The 24,837-nt window shown below is 38.0% G+C and overlaps 1 protein-coding gene across 1 annotated transcript in view; it reads right to left on the bottom strand.

Moving 5' to 3' along the window:
* The window catches only part of ALDH1A1 (aldehyde dehydrogenase 1 family member A1), a 41,474-nt gene extending 18,252 nt beyond the window's left edge, over positions 1 to 23,222 (bottom strand). Inside the window, exons 1-2 of the mRNA XM_024738990.1 lie at positions 23,098 to 23,222; positions 3,211 to 3,315 (exon numbers count right to left, since the gene is read on the bottom strand). Coding sequence (XP_024594758.1) covers positions 3,211 to 3,315; positions 23,098 to 23,163 — 171 coding nt within the window. The 5' untranslated portion in view covers positions 23,164 to 23,222. The remainder of the gene's footprint in view (positions 1 to 3,210; positions 3,316 to 23,097) is intronic.
* Positions 23,223 to 24,837: the final 1,615 nt, after the last annotated feature.

Raw genomic sequence — 24,837 nt, 5'->3', positions numbered from 1 at the left:
TTACTATACATTTGTCAGCAAAATTGTGAGAACAGCAATAAAATTATTTTAAAGCAAATGCTGGTAGATCATTTCAAAAAATAATATGACGACAAGAGCACTGGATCTTAAGCAAACAGTTGCTTACTATGGACAGTTTATACCATAAACAATCTAACTTGAGAGATCAAGTATCCAGCCAACTCCATTAGCACGGTGACCTGATTTGAAGCTTTGCTGGACTTTAATGAATGTTTTTAAACCACATTTGCACAGACAGTTCTGCCCTAGAGCAGGAATAATTGTCAATAAGCAGAGAGCAAATAGATATCAAATGTTTTTAAAGCTTCAGGTGTGATCATCAGCTTTCCCTCACTACACTTTAGGAAAAGGGTAAATCTCACCAATGATACCAAGAAAAGTCCTCAGATTGCCTGACAAGATTTCACCTGGAATTCCAGGCACAGATTTGTTTTACTGAGGAAACTAATCTCAGAAGCTAGTGGCAAAGCAAGATGTCCAAGGCCCAAGAGCTAAAGCATCAAGAATTGGTTTTTTCTTTCGTTAATGCAAACTGCACACAGTTCTGCAGTCTCCCTCCTGAGTGGCATTTATACCTCTGGAGAGAAAGCGTAGGCAGCTGTCAGGGGCTCAACTCTGCCCTCATCCTGTCCTTTATTGCTTTTCCCACCTCTTCAGGGTTGTCAGAGCCACTCAAGCAACTAGAAGGACATTTGAGGTCACGTAATTCTGGGTAGACCTCTAGAAGTCTATGATAAAAACTATTCTTCTTTATTGAATGTGAAGAATCAATTTTTCTCTGATTTCTGGGAATGCCTAATAGGACCCAGGGTTCTGGGTTTCCTAGAGCACATTGCTAGGGATCATCAGTATTTTTCTGCCTAAGTTTGGTCTTGTGCCATTTCATAGAGATGCAGGGTGATTATCATAGCACAGTTTCCAATCATCAACTTTCTTACCTGTCAAAACCCATGTTTCTTCTTAAATGCTAACACCTGAGAGGAGATACAGCTTACAATTTAATACATTAGTTCAGTGGTTATCAAGGTGTATTCCCTACCCTCACCCCAAACAGCAGCATCAGCATCAGCTAAGAATTTGTCAGAAACACAAATTCTCAGGTCTCACTCTAGAATTATTGAAACAAACTCAGGATGGGTGGGGTCCAGGGATCTGTGTTTAACAAGCCTTCCAAGAAGTTCTAAAGCAACCAAAATTTCAAGAATCACTGCTTTAGTCAGTAGTCATTTTAGTACTAGATTCCTAAGGTAAGGTGTATGAGGTATATGGAAACAAAGCTTGATGAAAGAGAAAATGATTTCATTTATCCATTATCTATAGGGTGTTAGATACCATGGGCATAAAGGTGAGATGTAATGTCAATCTCTACAAGAAGCATATTGTCTCAGACAAATTAACCAATAAGCAGTAAAACACAAGGGTTAGAATATAAGTGATGTTCTGTAATGACATAGAAGAGAGCAATTCTACCTTGCTTTAAAGAAGTGTAATACCTATAATGATTGAGGCTACATTATATGCCTGGCACTGTTAAAACACTACGTATTTTCTTATTTAAGCTCCCCCAAGTTTTTCCTATCTCCCTGTTTTGCACAAAAAGGAACAGGAATTCAAAGAGGGTAAATGGTAAATGCAAATGTGGAACTTCTGTGTCCTCACCACAGATGGTGACTTGAACTAGGTCTCAAGGACTGCACTGTGGCTGTGGCCCAGAGGCAGCGATCAACATGCAGTGTTTGGGGCATGGTACTGGGCACCATAAGGTTGGAACTCTTACATTGATGAGGAAAAATGGAAGCCAGAAACAAAGGTTTCCCCCCCACCCCCCAGAGGCAATGAGAAGCCCTTGAAGAATTTATGCCCGGGTGAACTCTGGTATGTAGAAAGTGAAATCTGAAAGCAGGTGACGTGTGTCTCCATTCTATGTTGCTTCTACTTCTCAAGCTGTTGACCCCTCTGTCTAAACTCTGAATCCTTGCCCCTTGAGGCATGGGTCTTATTTCTTCTGATAACACTGCAACCTGAATCCAGAGGGCCTTTCCTAAATCCCAAAGAGCCCCTCAGGTCTATCACTATTTTCAAAAAGGTTTGCAAGGTGTAATACCTTGAGATTAGTTGATTGGGAAGAAGATAGCAAAAGAATGGAGACAGGACAGGAACACATGATTGCTACCATGAACTGAACATAGTGTCGGAAGTAGTATTATCCTTGGATTTTGCTGACTTCATCTTCCAATAAGTAGTCTTTTCATGAGGCAAAATATTTTACCTCTTTATATCTTATATAACAGAAATTAAAAGCTTGATAACATCTGGACAGCTAACGACCAGAAAAATCATTTCAAATTAGACCATATGCTTTTTAAGGTATGTGTTCAGATAAAAATTCTGAAGGCTTTTATACTCTCTTCACTCCCTGGCCTATTTAATATTACCCTCTCTTTTATAATAATCACAAGGTAAGGCAGTAGCCCTGCCAGACACAGGCTCCGGGGACAGAAGCACAGCAGCTGAATGCTGATTTCATTATTTATTAGCAATATCTTCTTGAGTAAATTACTCAACCTTTTCATTCTGCTGTTTCATCATCATTTGTAAAAGTGGCTAACAGCAGTACGTAGGGTTGCTTTGTGTATTAAATTTTTTTTTAATTTGTATTAAAAATTATCATTATAAAAGTTAGTTTTTGTTGTTAGTATTATTAGCTAGCAAGCAACAACACTTAATTTGTGATTCAATTTAAGTCACTTTAAAATTCAATTTTTAAGGTACTGATCAGTATAAATTCAATGATTTTTAATGAAATAACTTGGCAATGTATCATTACAAAAGCCCTATATTAAGATGTTTTAGTTTCCTTTTGCAACTTAAAAAATTTTGTATGAATAAAGGATTTCTCTGCTTTTTAAATGTATGACCACTCACTTCATATGCAGTCTATTTGTACAATAAATACAGACACTATTTCAGTTGAAAAGCAAGAAAAATAATATGAAAAGAATCACCACACCCAGAAGCACAAGCACAGGCTCATCATCATTGCATGACTAGTGAGTACCCATTATGTACCAAGAACATTTCCCCAGATGACCTGGAAACCATGTTTTCATGACATGTCTGTTTGAACATGGGAGGAGGTTGGGAGCTCAGAATGGTGGCATAAAATGGAACTAGTGTTATAAAACTTACCTTATCTCCTTCTTCTACCTCGCATAGTTTCTCCTCAGTTGCAGGATTAAAGACCGGAAATTTCTTGCCACTCACTGAACTATGCCATTCATTGTTTATGAATATCTGCCGAGAAGGAGAAAAGGTAAATAAAAAGGTATTTAAGGACAGAGTCAAGATAGCAGTGTGGGAAGACACGGAGTTAGCATCTCCCCACAACTAGGGTGACTGCCAGCTGCTGGTGGGGGACTCTGACGCCCAAGGAGACGGGAGGAACCCCAGAGTGAACCGGTAGGATGTAGGGGGACTGAGGGGGGAGGAGAAGTGGAGGCCAGACAGGAGCGGTGCCCCTGAGGCTGGGGAGATCAGGAGAGGCAGGTAGGAGAGACTCTCTGGGAAGAGCGGGAGAGGAGCAAAGGGAGATTGCCTGGCCCACTTGGGCACAGGGAGCCTGCTGAGCTCCTGGGTTGATCCCCTGCCCTCCAAAGCCCCCTCCAGGCCATGTGTGTCCTTGGGGGCATAGGAGGGATGCTCAGGGAGATCAGGAGAGGCAGGCGGGAGGGACGCTCCCAGACCCCAGACCAGAGGATCAGTAGAGGAGAGGAGGACATTTTTCCCGCCCACTCAAGCCCAGGAAGCCTGCTGGGCTCCCAGGTGAGGTCCCCTGCCCTCTGAGACCAGGGGTGGGGGGGCACGCCTGTGCCCCTTCTGTTCCTTGAGCCTAAGCCCCACCCTCCCATGCCCCCAGGGCCTTTTCCAGCCCTGTGGGTCCTGAGCACGGGACCCACCCACCATTCAAACCTCACCCTTGCTTAGGCCCCACCCTCCACAGCCAAGGCCTTCCCCCCCTTTTTTTTCTTTTCCCTCCTCCTCTTTTTTACTATCGTGGCACTGATGTACCTTCCAGTTGTTGATTCATCTATATTTTTACATTCTTTCTAACATCTGTTAGTTTCCTAGTCTTATTTTTTACTTTGTTATTGTTTTGGGGTGTTTTTTTTTTTGCCACCCCACACGGCTTGAGGGATCTTGGTTCACGGAGCCCGGGGTCGGGTGGAAGGTCCGTGAACTTGGAGCTCCAAGTCCAACACACTGGACTAACAGAGAACCTCAGACCCCAGGGAATATATTCATCAGAGTGAAGTCTCACAGAGGTCCTCATCTCAGCACCAAGACCCAGCTTTACTCAATAGCCTACAAACTCCAGTGTTGGAAGCCTCAGGCCAAACAACCAGTAAAACAGGAACACAATCCCACTCATCAAAAAAAAAAGATGAGATGGCAAAATAATGTCACAGATGAAGGAGCAAGGTGAAAACCTACAAGACCAAATAAATAAAGAGGAAAGAGGCAATCTACCTGAAAAAGAATTCAGAGTAATGATAGTAAAGATGATCCAGAATCTCAGAAATAGAATGGAAGCATGGATTGAGAAAATACAAGTAATATTTAACAAAGATCTAGAAGAACTAAAGAACAAACAAACAGAGATGAACAACACAATACCTGAAATGAAAAATACACTAGAAGGAATCAATAACAGAATAACTGAGGCAGAAGAATGAATAAGTGAGCAGAAAGACAAAAAGGTGGAAATAACTGCCGAGGAGCAGAATAAAGAAAAAAGAATGAAAAGAATTGAAGGCAATCTCAGAGACCTCTGAGACAACATTAAATGCACCAACATTTGAATTATAGGGGTCCCAGAAGAAGAAGAGAAAAAGAAAGGGTCTGAAAAAATATTTGAAGAGATTATAGTGGAAAACTTCCCTAACATGGGAAAGGAAATAGTCACCCAAGTCCAGGAAGCACAGAGAGCCCCATACAGGATAAACCCTAGGAGAAACACACCAAGACACATATTAATCAAACTAACAAAAATTAAATTCAAAGAAAAAATATTAAAAGCAGCAAGGGAAAACCAAAAAATAACATACAAAGGAATCCCCATAAGGTTATCAGCTGATTTTTCAGTGGAAACTCTGCAGGCCAGAAGGGAGTGGCAGGATATACTTAAAGTGATGAAAGCGGAAAAACCTGCAACCAAGATTACCCAGCAAGGATGTCATTCAGATTCTATGAAGAAATTAAAAGCTTTTCAGACAAGTAAAAGCTAAGAGAATTCAGCACCACCAAACCAGCTTTACAACAAATGCTAAAGAAACTTCTCTAAGCAGTAAACACAAGAGAAGAACAAGACCCACAAAAACAAACCCAAAATAATTAAGAAAACGGTAATAGGAATATACATACCTATAATAACCTTGAATGTAAGTGGATTAAATGCTTCAACCAAAAGACACAGGCTCGCTGAATGGATACAAAAACAAGACCTATCTATATGCTGTCTATAAGAGACCCACTTCAGACCTAGGGACACATACAGACTGAAAGTGAGGGGATGGAAGAAGATATTCCATGCAAATGGAAATCAAAAGAAAGCTGGAGTAGCAGTACTTGTATCAGATAAAATAGACTTTAAAATAAAGACTGTTACAAGAGGTAAGGAGGGACACTACATAATGATCAAAGGATCAATCCAAGAAGAAGATATAACAATTATAAATGTTTATGCACCCAACATAGGAGAAATTCAATACATAAAGAAAATGCTAACAACCATGAAAGGAGAAATCAACAGTAACAAAATAATAGTAGGGGACTTTAACACCCCAGTTACACCAATGGACAGATCATCCAAACAGAAAATAAATAAGGAAACATAAGCTTTAAATGACACAACATCAGATAGATCTAACTGATATTTATAAAACATTCCACCCAAAAGTGACAGAATACACTTTCTTCTCAAGTGCACACAAACATTCTCCAGGATACATCACATCTTGGGTCACAAATCAAGCCTCGGAAAATTTAAGAAAATTGAAATTGTATCAAGCATCTATTCTGACCGCAACGTTATGAGATTGGAAATCAATTACAGGGAAAAACACCATAAGAAACAAAAATACATGGAGGCTAAAGAGTGTGCTACTAAATAATCAAGAGATCTCTGAAGAAATCAAAGAAGAAACAAAGAAATACATAGAAACAAATGACAACAAAAACACGACGACCCAAAACCTATGGGATGAAGCAAAGACATTTCTAAGAGGGAAGTTTACAGCAATTCAGTTCTGAAGAAATCAAAGAAGAAACAAAGAAATACATAGAAACAAATGACAACAAAAACACGACGACCCAAAACCTATGGGATGAAGCAGACATTTCTAAGAGGGAAGTTTACAGCAATTCAGTCTCACCTCAAGAAACAAGAAAAATCTCAAATAATCTAATGCTACACTTAAATCACTTGAGAAAGAAGAACAAAGAGAAAGCAAAGTCAGTAGAAGGAAAGAAATCATAAAGATCAGAGCAGAAATAAATGAAATAGAAATGAAGAAAACAATAGCAAAGATCAATAAAACTAAAAGCTGGTTCTTTGAGAAGATAAACAAAATTGATAAACCCTTAGCCAGACTCATCAAGAAGAAAAGGGAGAGGACGCAAATCACTAAAATTAGAGATGAAAAAGGAGAAATCACAACTGACACTGCAGAAATACAAAGGATTATAAGAGACTACTACATACAATTACATGCCAATAAAATGGAGAACCACAAAGAAATGGACAAATTCTTGGAAAGGTACAATTTTCCAAGACAGAACCAGGAAGAATTAGAAAATATAAACAACCTATCACAAGTAATGAATTGAAACCATAATTAAAAATCTTCCAACAAACAAAAGTCTAGGACCAGATGGCTTCACAGGCGAATTCTATCAAACACTTAAGAGAAAAGCTAGCACTCATCCTTCTCAAACTCTTCCCAAAAATTGCAGAGGGAGAAACACTCCCAAATTCATTCTACGAGGCCACCATCACCCTGATACCAAAAGCAGACAAAGATGTCACAAAGAAAGAAAACTACAGGCCAATATCACTGATGAACATAGATGCAAAAATCCTCAACAAAATACTAGCACACAGAATCCAACAACACAGTAAAAGGATCATACACCATGATCAAATGGGATTTATCCCAGGGATGCATGGATTTGTCAATATATGCAAATCAATCAGTGTGATACAGCATATGAACAAACTACAGAATAAAAAATCATATGATCATCTCAATAGATGCAGAAAAAGCTTTTGACAAAATTCAACACCCATTTATGATAAAAAAAACTCTCCAGATAGTGGGCATAGAGGGAAACTACCTCAACATAATAAAGGCCATATATGACAAACCCACAGCAAGCATCATACTCAATGGTGAAAAACTAAAAGCATTTCCACTAAGATCAGGAATAAGACAAGTATGTCCACTCTCACCACTCTTATTCAACAAGGTTTTGGAAGTCCTAGCCGTGGCAATCAGAGAAGAAAAAGAAATAAAAGGAATACAAATTGGAAAAGAGGAAGTAAAATTGTCACTGTTTGCAGGTGACATGATACTATACATAGAAAATCCTAAAGATGCCACCAGAAAACTACTAGAACTAATGAATGAATTTGGTAAGGTTGTAGGATACAAAATTAATGCACAGAAATCTCTGGCTTTCCTATACACCAACAACGAAAACTCAGAAATAGAAATTAAGTAAACACTCCCATTTACCACTGCAACAAAAAGAATAAAATACCTAGGAATAAACCTGCCTAAGGAGGCAAAAGACTTGTACTCAGAAAACTATAAAACACTGATGAAAGAAATCAAAGATGACATAAACAGATGGAGAAATATACCATGTTCTTGGATTGGAAGAATCAACCCCGTGAAAATGTGTATACTACCCAAAGCAATCTACAGATTCAGTGCAATCCCTATCAAACTACCAATGGCATTCTCCACAGAATTAGAACAAAAAATCTTACAATTCATATGAAAACATAAAAATCATATGATCATCTCAATAGATGCAGAAAAAGCTTTTGACAAAATTCAACACCCATTTATGATAAAAAAAACTCTCCAGATAGTGGGCATAGAGGGAAACTACCTCAACATAATAAAGGCCATATATGACAAACCCACAGCAAGCATCATACTCAATGGTGAAAAACTAAAAGCATTTCCACTAAGATCAGGAATAAGACAAGTATGTCCACTCTCACCACTCTTATTCAACAAGGTTTTGGAAGTCCTAGCCGTGGCAATCAGAGAAGAAAAAGAAATAAAAGGAATACAAATTGGAAAAGAGGAAGTAAAATTGTCACTGTTTGCAGGTGACATGATACTATACATAGAAAATCCTAAAGATGCCACCAGAAAACTACTAGAACTAATGAATGAATTTGGTAAGGTTGTAGGATACAAAATTAATGCACAGAAATCTCTGGCTTTCCTATACACCAACAACGAAAACTCAGAAATAGAAATTAAGTAAACACTCCCATTTACCACTGCAACAAAAAGAATAAAATACCTAGGAATAAACCTGCCTAAGGAGGCAAAAGACTTGTACTCAGAAAACTATAAAACACTGATGAAAGAAATCAAAGATGACATAAACAGATGGAGAAATATACCATGTTCTTGGATTGGAAGAATCAACCCCGTGAAAATGTGTATACTACCCAAAGCAATCTACAGATTCAGTGCAATCCCTATCAAACTACCAATGGCATTCTCCACAGAATTAGAACAAAAAATCTTACAATTCATATGAAAACACAAAAGACCCCGAATAGCCAAAGCAATCTTGAGAAAGAAAAACAGAGTTGAAGAAATCAGGCTCCCTGACTCCAAACTATACCACAAAGCTACAGTAATCAGGACAGTATGATACTGGCACAAAAACAGAAATATAGATCAATAGTACGGGATAGAATGCCCAGAGATAAACCCACGCACATATGGGCACCTAATTTACGACAAAGGAGGCAAGAACATACAGTGGAGAAAAGACAGCCTCTTCAATAAGTGGTGCTGGGAAAACTGGACAGCTACGTGTAAAAGAATGAAATTAGAACACTCCCTAACACCATACACAAAAATAAACTCCAAATGGATTAAAGACTCAAATGTAAAACAGACACTATAAAACTTTTAGAGGAAAACATAGGAAAAACACTCTTTGACATAAACCACAGCAAGGTCTTTTTTGACCCACCTCCTAGAGTGACAGAAATAAAAAAAATTAATAAACAAATGGGACTTAAAAGCCTTTGCACAGCAAAGGAAACCATAAACAAAACAAAAAGACAACCCTCAGAATGGGAGAAAATATTTGCAAATGAATCAACAGACAAAGGATTAATCTCCAAAATACACAAACAGCTCATGGAGCTCAATATCAAAAAGACAAACAACCCAATCCAGAAATGGGTGGAAGATCTAAACAGACATTTGACCAAGGAAGATAAAGATGGCCAAGAGGCACATGAAAAAATGCTCAACATCACTAATTATTAGAGACATGCAAATCAAAACTACAATGAGGTATCACCTTACGCCAGTCAGAATGGCCATTATCAAAAAACCTAGAAACAATAAATTCTGGAAGGGGTGTGGTGAAAAGGGAACCCTCCTACACTGTTGGTGGGAATGTAAATTGATACAACCACTATGGAGAAGAGTATGGAGCTTCCTTAAAAAACTAAAAATAGATCTACCATATGACCCAGCACCCCACCATTGGGCATATACCCTGAGAAAACCATAATTCAAAAAGAGACATGCAGCACAATGTTCATTGCAGCACTCTTTACAATAGCCAGGACATGGAAGCAACCTAAGTGTCCATCAGCAGATGAATGGATAAAGAAGATGTGGCACATATATACAATGGAATATTTCTTAGCCATAATAAGAAACAAAATTGAGTTATTTGTAGTGAGGTGGATGGACCTAGAGTCTCTCATGCAGAGTGAAGTAAGTCAGAAAGAAAAGAACAAATACCATGTGCTAACACATATACGTGGAATCTAAAAAAAAAAAAAATGGTACTGATGAACTTAGTTGCAGGGCAGGAATAAAGAGGTAGGCATAGAGAATGGACTTGAGGACATGGGGTGGGAAGGTGAAGCTGGGGTGAAGTGAAGAGTAGCATCGACATATATACTCTGCCGAATGTAAAATAGTTGGCTGGTGGGAAGCAACAGCATAGCACAGGGAGATCAGCTCGGTGCTTTGCGATGACCTAAAGGGGTGGCATAGGGAGGACGAGAGGGAAGCTCAAGAGGGAGGGGATATGTGTATGCATATGGCTGATTCGCTTTTTTGTGCAATAGAAACTAACATGGTATTATGAAGCAATTATACTCCAATAAAGACCTGTTTTTTAAAAAGGCATTTAAATACAGCAAATTTCAGAAACTCTTTATAAACTTAAACTAAAGCACTACAGAATGCATAGGTGAAGCCAATATTACATCCTCACCTCCCTCACCTACCTGCCCCCTCCAAGAATATTTTAGCCGTTTAAGACATTTTACACACACATTCACAGATACACACACACGCATGCACACATACACACAGTAAGATAAGGTAATACTTTAAAATTTCACTAAGATATGAGGTCATTTAAAGAATAGAAAATACAGACTGGAGAAGACAATCTAGAAAAAGATGCTGTTATCTGAAATAGCCATAAATTTGAGGTAAGAGCGAAGGCTTGAGTGGGCTTGATCTTTATGAATCACTGTCTATTTTCTACTTCAGATTCTGAACATGCTTATTTTGGGCTACTGGTGATTTGGTATCATAAGTGACTATTTTTTGATCCTTTATTTTACTGTCTTGAAAGTAGGCTGAGGGAGGATTTTAAAAGAAGATTGCTTAGAAAAAAATTGGCTAGTGACATTTTTTCATCGACTTTTTAAAGGCATAAGGGTTTCATTCTCCTTTTTAAAAGATTATCTAATAAATTATTTGTCCTCATTTGAAATCAGGTACTAGATTTCTTAGTGCTATCTATGAGAAAGAGATCTGCATCTAAAGAAACAGAAGGATCTAGAAAATAATGGAATTTTGTTTTTTGTACACAATAAAAAAGTAAGAATATTAAGAAGTGTTAGTATGTCATCATTTAAAAAGTCTGAGTTTCAACTTTTGCAGCCCTGAATTTGCATTTCATTATGGAAATTAATAGAGCTTTGATATTCATCTTTTCATAGAATAAAAACATTTGATGAGGCCAAATTAAGAAGTACCACTTATGTGATGAATAAAGTTATGTTTGTCTGTTTTTCTGGTTTATCCTCAGAATAAAAAATTCCCAGCCAAAGTGTCCAAGGTGTGCAACACAATCCCAGCCCTCAAGTGGCCTTAACCTCAGTAAAGAGCTCTTAAATAAATAACTTAAAATTGAATCAAAGAACCTAGAATCCAGTAGCTACGTATGGGTAATATCTATAATATTCTGCACATGAGTACACTCTGATATTTTGATTTGCTAAAAAACAAGGGGAAGGATAAGTCTCCTCCTTTGCCTGTTCCTGCCAATATAACCTATGTATTGGGAGGCATTCAAAAGAATTGTGATGCTAGCCTGGAACTGACAGGAAAAAGATGTGGGTGTGAATAAATAAAGGGGGAGGGGTGCAAAGCAGTTCAGATAAAGAGACTAGATGTCCAAAGACACATATATGGAGGTTTGAGAAAGATAGAGGTATCAAGAAAATCCTTGTTTCTCTGATAGGGTAATAGAATACAGATGAAGAGCATAAAACTCCTATTAGCCTCCAAAAAAAAAAAAAAAATTGGCATCTTAGTTCAACTTGAAGAAAGATAAATTCAGATTAAAACTACTGACTTACTCAACGTCTCGGAGTGAATCAGCATTCTAGCTATCAAAAACGCATTTTATGGAATCCTGTAATTACTCTTAAAGAGTATTCTCTTTCATGCGTCTTTAGCCTTTACCTCTTATTTTTCCTCGCATGGGATCGCTGGGAAGCACCTCAATCTAAGTGTCCCAAGTTCAGCTCACTGTCATCTCTAGCTTTATGCTGCTCTCACCTCAAACTAAGGTTCTAAAATTTGCTCTTGCATTCTCTCTCTGTCTTACATGCACACACACTTTCCCTCTTCTGTTAATGGCACACAAAATCCCTACTCATCCTTTTGTATCACTATGTTTTATACTATCATAAAAAAGCTTTTGCCTGTTCTCCCTGCCCCCACCTCTGCCTAATTGAAATTTAATTTTTACCCTGTTAACATAACCTTCCTAAGCCAGGCCAGTTCAAATTTTGTCCCCTCCTCAGAACACTTAGGTGGTTCTCCATTCTCAAACTACTGAGCATGGCATTTGAGGTGTCTTATGGTTTGGCCCCAATGTCCTTTTCCAACCTTTTATCCCACTCTTTCCTCAATTTACCCTTTATTTCAACCTCATTCTACTGTCTCAAATACCATGCATTTTTTTCTCCTCCATACCTTGATTCATGCTGTTCCTCAGACTGGAGTTTCACTATTTTCTTCTCTTCATACTTCAAACTCTTTTAAAATGTCATTTCCTCATGAAGATTTCACTAGTCTGTCCGATTGGATTTAACCTCTTTTTTTCTCTTTCCTAACATAGCATTTGAATATCCTACTATTAAATTACTTATTATGTTCTGTTTTGAATTAAAGCTAGCTATCTACGTATCAGCTCATCAAATTATAAACAGAAAACTAAAGACATCATGGTACTTGCTCTAGATTCTTGAGCCAGCCTTGCAAAACTTGATTCAGATTCACTCACAGATGTCTAATTCTGCCTCTTCTCAGCCCTAAAGATAGTATCCCCTCCTCCAACTTTATATCTCTAAACTAAGAGAGCACAAAGTCTCACCCTGTCAGAGATATGCCCAGAATTCCACCCTTCCACAGTATAATTTCACCAAAACTCTCATAAAAAGAAGAGACAGAATGTATTATATTTTGATAGGCCTGTGGTGAAGCTTTCCAGCTCCCACCTAAGTCCTCTCACCCTGATAATTTGTGGTTTCAACTTTTCAATAATACACCTTCAATATATTATAACTTGTTTTAATCCCTTCATACAATCTCTTTTGGTGAAAGAACCATTACAATATGTATGTACCATCTATTTTTATTATCAGGCTCTTGCATTTAAACTGTACATAAAACTCCCCTTTCAGATTAAAGTCAGTGAATATTTTGTAAATGAGCATTAAAGAACACAAATTTATCTGTCAGCCTCCAGGCAACTGAAGAGATCAGTTGTGGATGATCCCAAATTACCAGCAACTACTCTGCATTATTCAGTTTTAACCTTTAATAAAGGAAAACACAGTGAACTTAATTTTTGTTTGAATTTGTGCTTATACTCACATAATCCCAAATGGTCACTTTTCTTTGATCAGAAAAGTGTTTGTCAAATAATGTGTAGATAGCTGAGAAATACTCTGTAAGGTCATATGGAAACATGGAAGATGAGTGAGCTCTGGCCCCTGCTTCCAAGTGGTTTATGATCTAAGAGGAGAGTATATTTATATCAAGATCAGCCAGTAAAGAATTAAAGATTGTAGAGTACAATGACCAAAGCAGTGCTTTAGTCAGTAAATTGCAGAGTGACACTCATGGAGGAGAGGACCATGGGCTGGAAGAATGCAATCTGGAAGATAGGATTGGTAGAAAAAAAGGAAAACAAGGAGCAGAAGGAGGGAACCCTCTTGGGGTGTTTGGAACACGGTAGAGAGATCAGCCCCAAGCAGAGAGTTCCAGTGCAAACAAGTCTTAGATAAGTTCCAGCAGTGAAAATGAAGCCAGTTTGTGGTGGATCTTGATACCTGAGTGACTCTATTCTGGATGTCATAAGGGAGTGACAGGATCAAATGGATGTTTTAGGAATATTGATTTTACTGTACCCAAAATGGATTTGAGGAGCACAAACAGTCCAGGGAATTTGCCTGGAGACCATTCTAACATTCCAGGCATGACGTCTTAAGGCTTTAGAGGAGAATGACACAGCAGTATAGTCTGCAAATTATGAATGATACACATTCTCCCCCAAACAGTGGCCTTGCAGCGTAAAAACAAAACTCAGCACAGATAATGAGGTGAGAGGCAAGCGTTGTACCATCTTTTTCTTCCCCTGAGCTGTGGAGAAGTTATTGATAGGGACTATCTTAATCATCGTTTTTTCTGTTTTAATTGTATTGGGTTTATATTTGCCTTCCAGCTAACTGTGTGACTGAATGTTTTTGAATAACCATCCTTCCTGTAGTTATATAAAATGGTTATATGGAGATGTGTAGGTTAATGAATGTTTTTTATAATGATTATGAAACCTGTTTAGGCCTGTTGAAATGATCTATCATGGTTACAACCTCATTTTCCATTTGCTATTTGCCTTTAGCAAGTTTAGGGGGAAAAGGATCATGCTATAAAAGTAAAAAAAAAAAAATTATTGGATCCTATTTAACCATTATGTTAACTATATTCTAATTATGAATTTTGGACTCAGGATACTTTTGAATAATATATATGTGCAGTAGACTCAAAGTTCACAATATTGATGGGAAATTATAGATGCCTATTCAGACTCTTAAACTTCAAGTGCTTCTTATTTGGGGAAACAATCAATGGAAATGTTGAAGCAACTTAAAAATTGATTTTTACTCTTTAAATTTCAGATATGTCAGATTGTAAGAGATGCAGTACATAACCTTTGATAAAAAAAAAAGTGGCTGTTTCCTGAATGTAGTTTAGTGTCCAACAATAAATCATAATTTTGAAGAAAAAAAGGCTTTCCTGAGGAAAAGTTATTATATCTTAGTGTGTTTAGTATAAAGCTACAATTCTAAATAAATAAGCACTTTCTTCAAAATATGTCTGGCTTAGATCAAGTTAGGTTTGACTAATAGGCAAATAAAACCTATTAGCCTTATCTGCTGATATGAGATTTTTGGAACCTGTTGGCTCCCTCTAACAGTCCCTCGGGGAGCCCTAAATTCACATTATCTCTGTAGGACTGCAACCTGGCCAGCGGCTCCAGATGCCGTAAGAGAAACCAATGCTTTCTTGGTGGCAGAGAGATTTTAACAGATTTCACATTTTCAACGTACAAAGAATTCCTTTTAAGTCATGCCAAGTGTGAGGAAGTTTGATGAGATTCTCCATTTTATGTCACCTGTGTGAAATTCCAAACCTGAGAGCCTGGGTCTCAGGCATGTGAAGTGATGGGTACTGTTGTAAACGTATAGGAAGTGATGGATGCTGTAAATGTGTAAACTTTTCTCAGCATTAGGAACCTAAAAAGCACCAGAGACCGTGAGGGTGGGGGGTGAGGGCAGGGAGAAAGAACAAGATGGGGGTTCAATAATAAAAGAGAGAGACTGAACAAAAGTCAGGTGTTAAACATTTAAAAGAATCAAAGCTAGATCTCTAGCAAGTAGTTTTAACCCAAATGCAACCCATTTTGCAAAGCAAAATGTTGAGACTCAAAGTAAAAATGTCTAAAAGGAAATTAAGGAGGAAATAACAGATGGGAAGAAAATACTTAACTGCAGTCAAAAGAATGAAAACAAAATGAGGGGGTGACCAAAAGAAAAGTAAGAGAAATAAAATTTTCCTTTCATTTCTGTTTTATATTATAGTCTGAGTTCAGTAACATGAGTGTATATTCTTTCTTGTTCTTTGAAAAACCTTTCAGCCTTTTCAATTCAATTAGGGGAAAAGAAAAGATGCTAAAGCATTTCTGTTTTGAGCCACAACTTCATTTGGTCCCATAAATGACAAAAACACTCGTCGATAATTTCCATACATCATATATACCCTATATCAAAAAGGTAAGATGCAGAAGCACTAGAAAGTTCTGTATATATTTTATATTTAACAATTATCAAGACCCAATAAGGTAATTGCTCGCATATAAGCCTTCTTCCTTCTGAAGAAAGTGCCAAATGGAGAGCATGATTCAGTTGTTTGATATTTGCATTCCTTTGACTTCTGAAAAAGTATTGGGAGAGCAGTGGAAATAGTTAATGGGATCTGGATGAGGGAGGTAGCTGTTCAGGCAAAATTTTAAGAACTGTGCTGTTTGTGCAGACCCGCAGTCAAGAAAAATACATTAATAATTCCAACATTACAATAAAGGCATCAGGTAGAGATAACATCAGAAATCAAATATTAGCAACACTCTACATACCTTGCAAGCATCGCCAGTGTTTGTGGGAACTTTTGACAGAAACACACACACACACACATACATATGCACGTGTGTATACTCCAAATGAATCAGTGTGATGAAATCCAGTTTACACAAATATTTATTTTTCTGATTTGTAGATTAGCAGTGGCTCTTAATTAAATGTTTAATTATGAAGCAATTATTGCTCCTGTTCTTTTGAACATGGCTCTATGTTGCCACTTAAATCTGGTAAATGTGTAATGGGTTTGACCACAATTATAGCATTATGAAAACACAGACCACCACCACCACCACCACCCAAGCCATCTAATTGCTACCCTGAGACAGGTTTATGGCCATTTTATCAATGCCTGTATTCCCATGAGGGTTCTTTTTGGCTGATCTGGATTATATCATCCCGTAGATTACCCATGCCATTTCAGAGGCACTAATCTAACTTTGGGTTGCTCTTCAAATGAGTTGTTTCTCATACTCTTCAAGAGTTTTTCTCACCCTGCCCCCTTAGTCTGAGAAGTAGTTAATGACAAATCCATTAGGTGAAGTCCAGTTTAAAGAAATCATGTGAACACTTGTAGTCCTGAGGGTCCTCGTGAAATGGGAATAACACCCTCTTTTGGGTATGTGCTATTTACTTTAGGATTTTGTTGATTAGGTTTTCTTGAAGCCAGGCAGGTGCCAGAGGACAAAACAATTTGCCAAGACACTGTCTTCAGAGATAAGCTAAAATATTGCATTCTTAGAGAATGTTTATCTCCCAGGATCAAAATCAATAGTTGGTTTCATCACTGGTTTGTGGCCATGATATAGTTCTTGCTGGACTCAGGCACTGAAAGAGAAAGTAAGTGCTTCTGACATGGCTGGGTGTGAGTGAGTTTCTGGGAGAAATAGGAAGTCAAGTCCCTAAGTAATTAGATGGTGATCACTGTAGGTAAGTTATAAGGCTGACCCAAAACTTTTAGACAGTTGCTGCTGGTCAATGGACCATGCTTTGAGTAGCATCAGCAAAACCTTTAAGTCTGTTAGAGATGCAGAATTTCATACCTCACCTCATACCTACAGCATCAGAATCTGTGTTTCAACATGGTCTCTAAGTGAGGCACTTACACAATCAAATTTGAGATATACTGCTCTAGAGTATCTTCTTTCTATTAGTCCACGTGTTTAGGGATCTAGTGTCCAAATCATCTCTCTTCTCTTATCATCCAAATTTCCATTCTCTCTATCGGATAAAGGAATGAATGATACAAATTAAATAACAGGTGCAAAAGCATTTGTTAGAGATGATCCAGTGAGATTCAAATACTACTATTTTTAATATTTAGGAAAAATATGAAATCCTGTGGAAAAGAATCAGATCTGAAATAAGATTCAGAATCCAGTTCATTCTGTGCTTGCCTCTTAAAAACTGTGTGACCTTGGGCAAGTCACTTAAGCTGAGCTCAGGTCCCTTAGCTCTAAAATGGGTCACAAGTAACATCTTCCCTAGCTCCTTCCCGGTGGTTAATTATGAACTTCAGATGAGACTAGCAGATGAAAGTAGTTTTGAACTTTGACAAGCAGTGCAAGTATTTGTTCCACTTACATTGGCAACTGAAAATTTTTAGAATTCTAGGAGTCATCTTGGGAAGGAGAGGGTTAAAGAGAACCTGGACCAAGGAGCTAATAAGTGTTGGGCACTTTACACAAATTACCTCACTTAATTCTCACAGCCACTTTCCAAGGTAGTCATTATTATTCCCAATTTACAGACAAGGGAACTGAAACTCAAGGAGATTAGAAGCTTGGCCAAGGTCATATCATTAAATAAGTAGAAGAGCTAGAAATTGAAGCCGGGTTTATCTTGTTAAGCCACTGCACCTTGCAGCCATCCAGCTATTTGTTCAACTGCTTCCAAGCCAAAAGCAAACAAAATATTGCTTCAGTCAGAGGGGACTTAAAAAGATTTCCCAAATGAAAGCAGTGCCACGGCACAATCGTCTTTGTCTTCAACATAAGTCCTGTCCTGTTTTAAGCACCCCTCAGTGGTTTCCCTCAAATGAAATCCATCAGGCAGTCTGGCTGGAGGCTCCATCTCAAGTCTTATCTCATCCATGCTGTCTCTTCCTCACTTTATTCCGGCTATGTTTGCCTTTTGATAGTTCTTTGAATATACCAAACTCTTGTCCGCAGACGTCCCTGCACGTGTTATTACCTCTAGATCTTTGTTTCCCCACTTTCCATGGCCACCTTATGCTCTGCATCCCTCAGGTTCCCCCTTCCCTGATACCTCATCCAAAGTAAGCTCTTCCCCTCATATTGTCTCAGCTTTGTTTTCTTCTTTATAGCATTTACCACAATTTGTGATTAAAGTATTTACTTACTTGCTTCCTTCCTTCCCACCCCACACCTTGCAGGAATATAAGCTCCATGAGGCACGAATCATACTAGCTTTCTTATATCATAAGACCTAGCACAGGGCTTCCCTGGTGGCGCAGCGGTTGAGAGTCCGCCTGCCGATGCAGGGGACGCGGGTTCGTGCCCCGGTCCGGGAAGATCCCACATGCCGCGGGGCGGCTGGGCCCGTGAGCCATGGCCGCTGAGCCTTGCGCGTCCGGAGCCTGTGCTCCGCAATGGGAGAGGCCACAACAGTAAGAGGCCAAAAGACCTAGCACAGAACAGTCATTCAATGATTTGTTAAATAAAGGGAGGTAAAATGGGAGAGGAAGGGAAAAAGGGAGAAATGAGTGAAGAGAGTAGAGTATTTGGAACTACATGTGGTCTGAATTTGTTTGTTGTAAGAATTTAAAAGGAGATAATAGGAGGGGAAAAAAACACTTTAAATTGTGCCTAGCACATAGTATTCAATGATTCATAACTCTTCTTTATCAAAAATATATCTTTAACCCACATGGGTTAAACAATAATACCAGAAATCTAGGAAAATATCTCCTCCTCTAACCAAAATGTATTATTCCTTATGGGTTGAAGAAATGCAGTCCACGTAGAAATTGCACACCTATGTCAAACTCCTCTGCATCGTGGTCTCTCCCAGCCCAAAGGCCACCTTTTCAATCAAAGCAGAGAGTCTGTTTATTTCCAACCTTCCTTATTCTCCTCTTTTTCTAAGTTGGTGGCAAACTTCCTCCTGTTGGCCTGGGAACAGCGGAGCAACAGCTGGAAAGGCTCATGGGCATGGCCCCACCAGTAATCAGGAATGAACAAATGAAAGACAGAATAAAGGTAGAATAGGATGTCAGCAACGCCATGTCCCAAAGTAGTGATATTGGTCTTAGACAAGTCACTTGTTGGTGTGAGGGCTGAGACTGCCAGCATTCCAAGTCTAGCTTTGTCATTTACTAGCTGTGTAACTTAAGCCAAGTTACTTAGCCACTCTGTTCTTCAGTGTCCTCATCTACAAAACAGGAATAGTAACGTCCTCATAGGGTTATTGTAAGGAGTAAATAAAATCATTGTAAAGGACTTAAACAGTCATTGGCACAGAGTAAACACAAGGAAACTTAACTATGATATTTCATGTGTGTGTGGGGGTATGGGTATGTGGGTGTGTGTGTGAAATGTCATTAGCTGATGAAGATCTTTTCTAGCATGAATAAATCATTATTCAATGAGTTACATTTAAGAGTCAAGTTAAATATTTTGGGGTTTGAATCCTGTCTGAGAAAGCTTTCTTCTTGAATTTTCTATTTGTCTTTTAAGGTAGAAAACAGTGTTATGAAGGGAGAATGGAAAACAAATTTACCAAACCCTGTAAGAGAAAGTTCTTGATCCCTGAAATCCCAGATCAACCCCTGGAACTTCGCTCCAATGTAGTCCTGTCAGGTGGGGCATGACTGTGCAAGAAAGAGTGACAGAAAGCCTTGGAAAAGAGAATGAGATGAGAGGGACACTTGTGGGAAACAGGTCTAGGAAAGGCTGAGTAAAAGAAGGCTCTGGAAAATTGGAAGGAATTCAGAAAAATAAATAGGACTAGGATAGCTAATGTTAATCGATCACTTCCCATGTGCCAAGCACTATTTCAAGTGCCTTAAATGCATTAAACTCATTTAATGCTTTTTTCCACCTTAGGAATTCCTATTTTCCATGTAAGGAAACCAAGGCAGAGAGGGGTAATGTAGTTTGCCCAAAGATCACATAATTTCCGAAGAACCTCATCATTTAAAAGCTCAACAAAACAGATGAGTTGGCAGATGTAGGGTTTGTTTAGAATTGGAAAGGCGGAAAATGAGAATAGAGATGAAATCTGAGTTTATGTGCATTTATAATGATGTTATTGAGGTTTTAAGTTCTAAAAACTTTGGTATCATTTTAGAAAGTATTTCTTAAACTCTGATCTCTGTTTTATGCACCTTAAAAAATTAAACCGACTGTACTAGAAAATAAGTCATAAGAGACAACAATGTCTTTTGTTTGGATGAGAGGCAGTCTCAAGCTTGAGAGGGCGTGTAGTTCTTCTACCATAGTTGTAATAGTTTTTGGTTACTCAATTTTGCCTGTCTCTTCCCTCCGCCTTGCCCCAATGACCAATATATTCTAGCGATAATAAAGACGGACACTAAAACAGTGGGAGAAAAATAATAGAGTTTAGGGGCTAGCTATAGAAGGTAATTTCTCAGACAGTATAAAATCCTTGCTTATTTGGTTTGCAACCCGGAAACTTAGTTAATAACCATCATTTTCCAACTCCTCTTGCAAGTGCAAATCCAATACAATTCTTCAGTGAGGCACAGTAAAAAGAAAATGCAAAGGCATTTGAAAAAGCTCACCCATTTAGATTTAATTACATACATAACTGGTGTCCTCCCAAGTGTGAAAATGCTGTAACCAATAAATCAGACAATAAAATGGTATCTGAGCAGAACAGATTTGTAGAGAAGATGTGTGAGCAATCAAAATTCACTGACTTGCACTGGGCATTTTTACCCAGAAAAGTTCTTATATGCAAGAGTAAATTCCTGCTCTTGGAATCTTGCCTCCTTTTGAACACGAAGGTCAGTTAGTTTCCCTAGAGGGTGTTCTTGTGTAATGACTTTTAAGTGAACAGGAGACTTTAATCTTAAAATCATCTCTATGTGTTAAAGAATCACTAGATCTGTGTTTGTATGTTAGATTTTTTTTTTGTATGTTAGATTTTAAGGACCATCTCATTTGTCTACTACTGTTTCTCACATGTTTAATTAATAACTACTAAATGAAGCTTAATTCAGTAGAAAGAATATTTCATACTAGATGTCCCTGGAGATTCACATATAAGGAAGACTGCAAACTTCTGCAAACCAGATTTTCAAAAAAGTGACATGCAGACTACCAAAATATCTTCCCAGGTAGTATAGAAAAAAATAAAAAGACTCTTATAATAGTAAGGGTATAATTCAATCATTGCCAATGGTTTTGATCTTTATGAAATGAATGCATTTTTAAATGTACTTACCTTGGATCGAAATTTCTTGTGAATAACAGAGTTAAGAAAGTTGGCAAAACTGGAGTCTTGTTATCTTTTGGGCATAACTTTGCCAAGTGCAAAATTTTTGGAGGGTATATGTAGTATCATCGCATTTTTCATATTCCCATTTGGAATAAAATCAAACTGACAAAAAATATTTTCCCTTTTAATAAAACCTTGTGAAAATAATACTTTAATACACTTTGTAGCTGTTGGTCAACCATGTTAAAGGCACAATCTGATCTCTACAGGCACTTTCCTATGGAAAATAGTCAGTCAGCTGAATAACTTCCTCATTTGTTGTGCTTATGAAAATGAAAATGTAACAGACTTTAGGATTTCAAAAGCATCCGTGGTCGCAAGTAAGGAAACAATTTAATAATAGCAGGACTTTATCATTAACGTATAATGCTCTTGGTTTCTCATTGGTTAATTCAGACAGGAAAATGGCTCTCCCTGAGTTGGAATAGTTCCTTTCTTACCTTCCTTTCTGCATCACACCACAAAGCTCACTTTTTAAATGATTTTGGTTAGATTGGTTTTGTTTGTTTTATTTGTTTTTCTGGGAGTTCTAGGCTCTGACTAGAAAGCAGGAATGTAACAGTGTGAAACAGGCAAAGTTCAGAGATACTCCTGATCGACTCAAATAGGATCCATTTCCTCCTTCTCTCTAGCTGTGGATTTTTAAATCTGGGTCTGGCTTCTGCTCTTGTTTCTGTAAATATTTATCAGCTAACAATTACATACTGGCTCCAATGGCAGCAAATTTGGCTGAAGAAATAAATAAGAATGTTTTCTTTCCCCAAATATGCTAAATAATGCAAGTCCCATGAATTTTTTTGGAACTGGAGTTTTCTTCATCAATTATCAGACTGAGGTCTTTCAATTTTGACACTCATTTGACATATATAAAAATCATGTTACTTCACTATGCTCTGTTTCTCTCTCTTTTTTTTCCTTTTTTAAAAAACATTCCCATTTGTTTGTCTGTTTCCAGTAAGTTTCTCTAGTAAGTATTTGCCTCTCCTATCACACACGCTAGGCTCTGCTGCAAGTTAATAGAACTGCTTAGCAAAGTCCCCTGAATCCTGGCACAAGAACCTTTTACAACGAAGAGAATTCCTTTCACTCAGAAATATTTTAAGAAATAAATTTATGAAAAGTTGCCTGATACAATTTAGAATTCATTATTTGATCAAGACACTAAACCCAGACCGGCATTTTGCAAGCCTTTTATTTTTATATTTGCAAAGGGCTCTTTACACAAGTTTACTTAAATTGACCTTTTATGCTTTAAATAAACGTAGTTTTTATAAAACTGAGGCAAAACAGCAAATAGAAGTTGTACTAACCTTAGTATATTGAAACTTCAAATTGGTGAGTGGGACAGGTACATCTGGCATGGCTGAGGACGACATTTCTGGTTCAGCTCCTGGAACACAGGTGACAGGCTCAGCGATTTGGTTCTGATAGAGCACTTGGCTTTATTTGTTCCTTTTTATCTGCATGGGCTAAGGTTTATTTGCATACTGGGATATGATTGGATGAACAAACTGGGAGCAAAAAGAAAACGACACTACTTATTTGTAACACCTAGGGCAGGAAGCCCTTGACTTTAAACTTAAATCCTTAAGAAACCAGTGCTACAGCATTGAAGCTGCATCTGGAGAGAGGGCACTATTTGCAGACGAATTAATTTACAAAGCCGAAACCTGTGATAAGGGTACGAAGCACAGCTGCTCTGGCCACTAAGGCCAGTTATTATTTTTTTGGCTTTTCATGCTTTTTATGCTGCTGTGAAACTTTCTGTTCTCTGACAGACTTGGAATCAGAGAATTCGAGGATTGAAAAATAATCTCAAAGGGTACTTGTTCTCAGCAGAGGCTGGTGTGTCGAGGACCCTGGCCAGGTATCTTTAGGACAGTGCAGTCAGAGAATCAGTCCATGTCCCAGAAAAGCAGGGTGCTGTTTGTAGAAGAAAGGCCCTCTATAGAGACCCTACCCCAAGTCAGTTTATAAAAAATCATACCAATCAAATGTATTTTCAGTGCTTGGTAAGTAGAACTAGGATTTTAGGAGCTCTAAATTATCTTTATCTAAATTACCTTTATCTAAATTACCTTTATCTAAATTATCTTTTATATGTGGGAATAGAAAAGTTAGCAGGATATTTTTTAAAAACTCGGACTGTGCTGTCACACAGTCACCACAGTAGCAATATGGCAATATCGTCTGCTAAAACTCATTTAAAATGAAAGTAACCTCTGGTTTTGGAAGTTGGCTGGTATTTATCAATCATTGACGCAGGCAATTGTACCAAGAGTGAATTTAAACAGGACTCCCAAGTAATACAAGTTCTTAAAATGAAATTAATGTTTCAAGTTGGGAACATTCAAAAAGGACAATTTTTAACTGTACTACTCCCACTTTAAGTACAATAGTTTATTTTATTGAAACTCTAGCAAAAGCTAGAGTCAGAACAAGATGGAAAACTTTGGATGCTCTTAACTGGTTACTAAGAATTAAGAACAACAATTATTTTTTCCAGTGAAAAATGCCAGCTCCCCCAAATATGAGATTTAGGTAGGGAAGCTAAGACTTACTGAGTAGTTACTCCAGATCAGGTGCAGAAGCCTTACTTTCTCTTTCCTTCTTCACTGGGTTTCCCATTTTACAGACATAGAGTAAGTAGCTTGCTTATGAACACAAATCTAATATGTACAAGAATTTCACTGGCCTGAATTTCATTTCAGGCCAGTCGGACGCTAAAACCCTGGCTCTTATTCCAATTTATTCTCCTTGCCCTCCTCTCCATAAGAGAGTTCCCAGATGGGCTTGAGAATCGGCTGTTTTGGTTCTCTAAGTGAGTAGTCACTCCTCACAGGCACTCAAGCTTAGCCTTCTGTTCACCTAAAATGGGGGTCAGCAAACTTTTTCTGTAAAGAGATAATATTTTCCACTTTCTAGGCCAGATAGTTTCTGTTGTAACTTACTCAACCCTGCATGAAACAAACTACAGGCAATCGATACATTAAGGGGTGTAGGGTGTTTTGCAATACAATTTTATTTACAAAAACAGGAGGCAGGCCAGA

The sequence above is a fragment of the Neophocaena asiaeorientalis genome, unplaced genomic scaffold, assembly GCF_003031525.2.
Source record: "Neophocaena asiaeorientalis asiaeorientalis breed wild unplaced genomic scaffold, Neophocaena_asiaeorientalis_V1.1 scaffold249, whole genome shotgun sequence".
In the NCBI taxonomy this organism is placed as follows: Eukaryota; Metazoa; Chordata; class Mammalia; order Artiodactyla; family Phocoenidae; genus Neophocaena; species Neophocaena asiaeorientalis.
The sequence above is the reverse complement of the archived record's forward strand: the minus strand, read 5'-3'. Positions and strand labels throughout refer to the sequence as shown.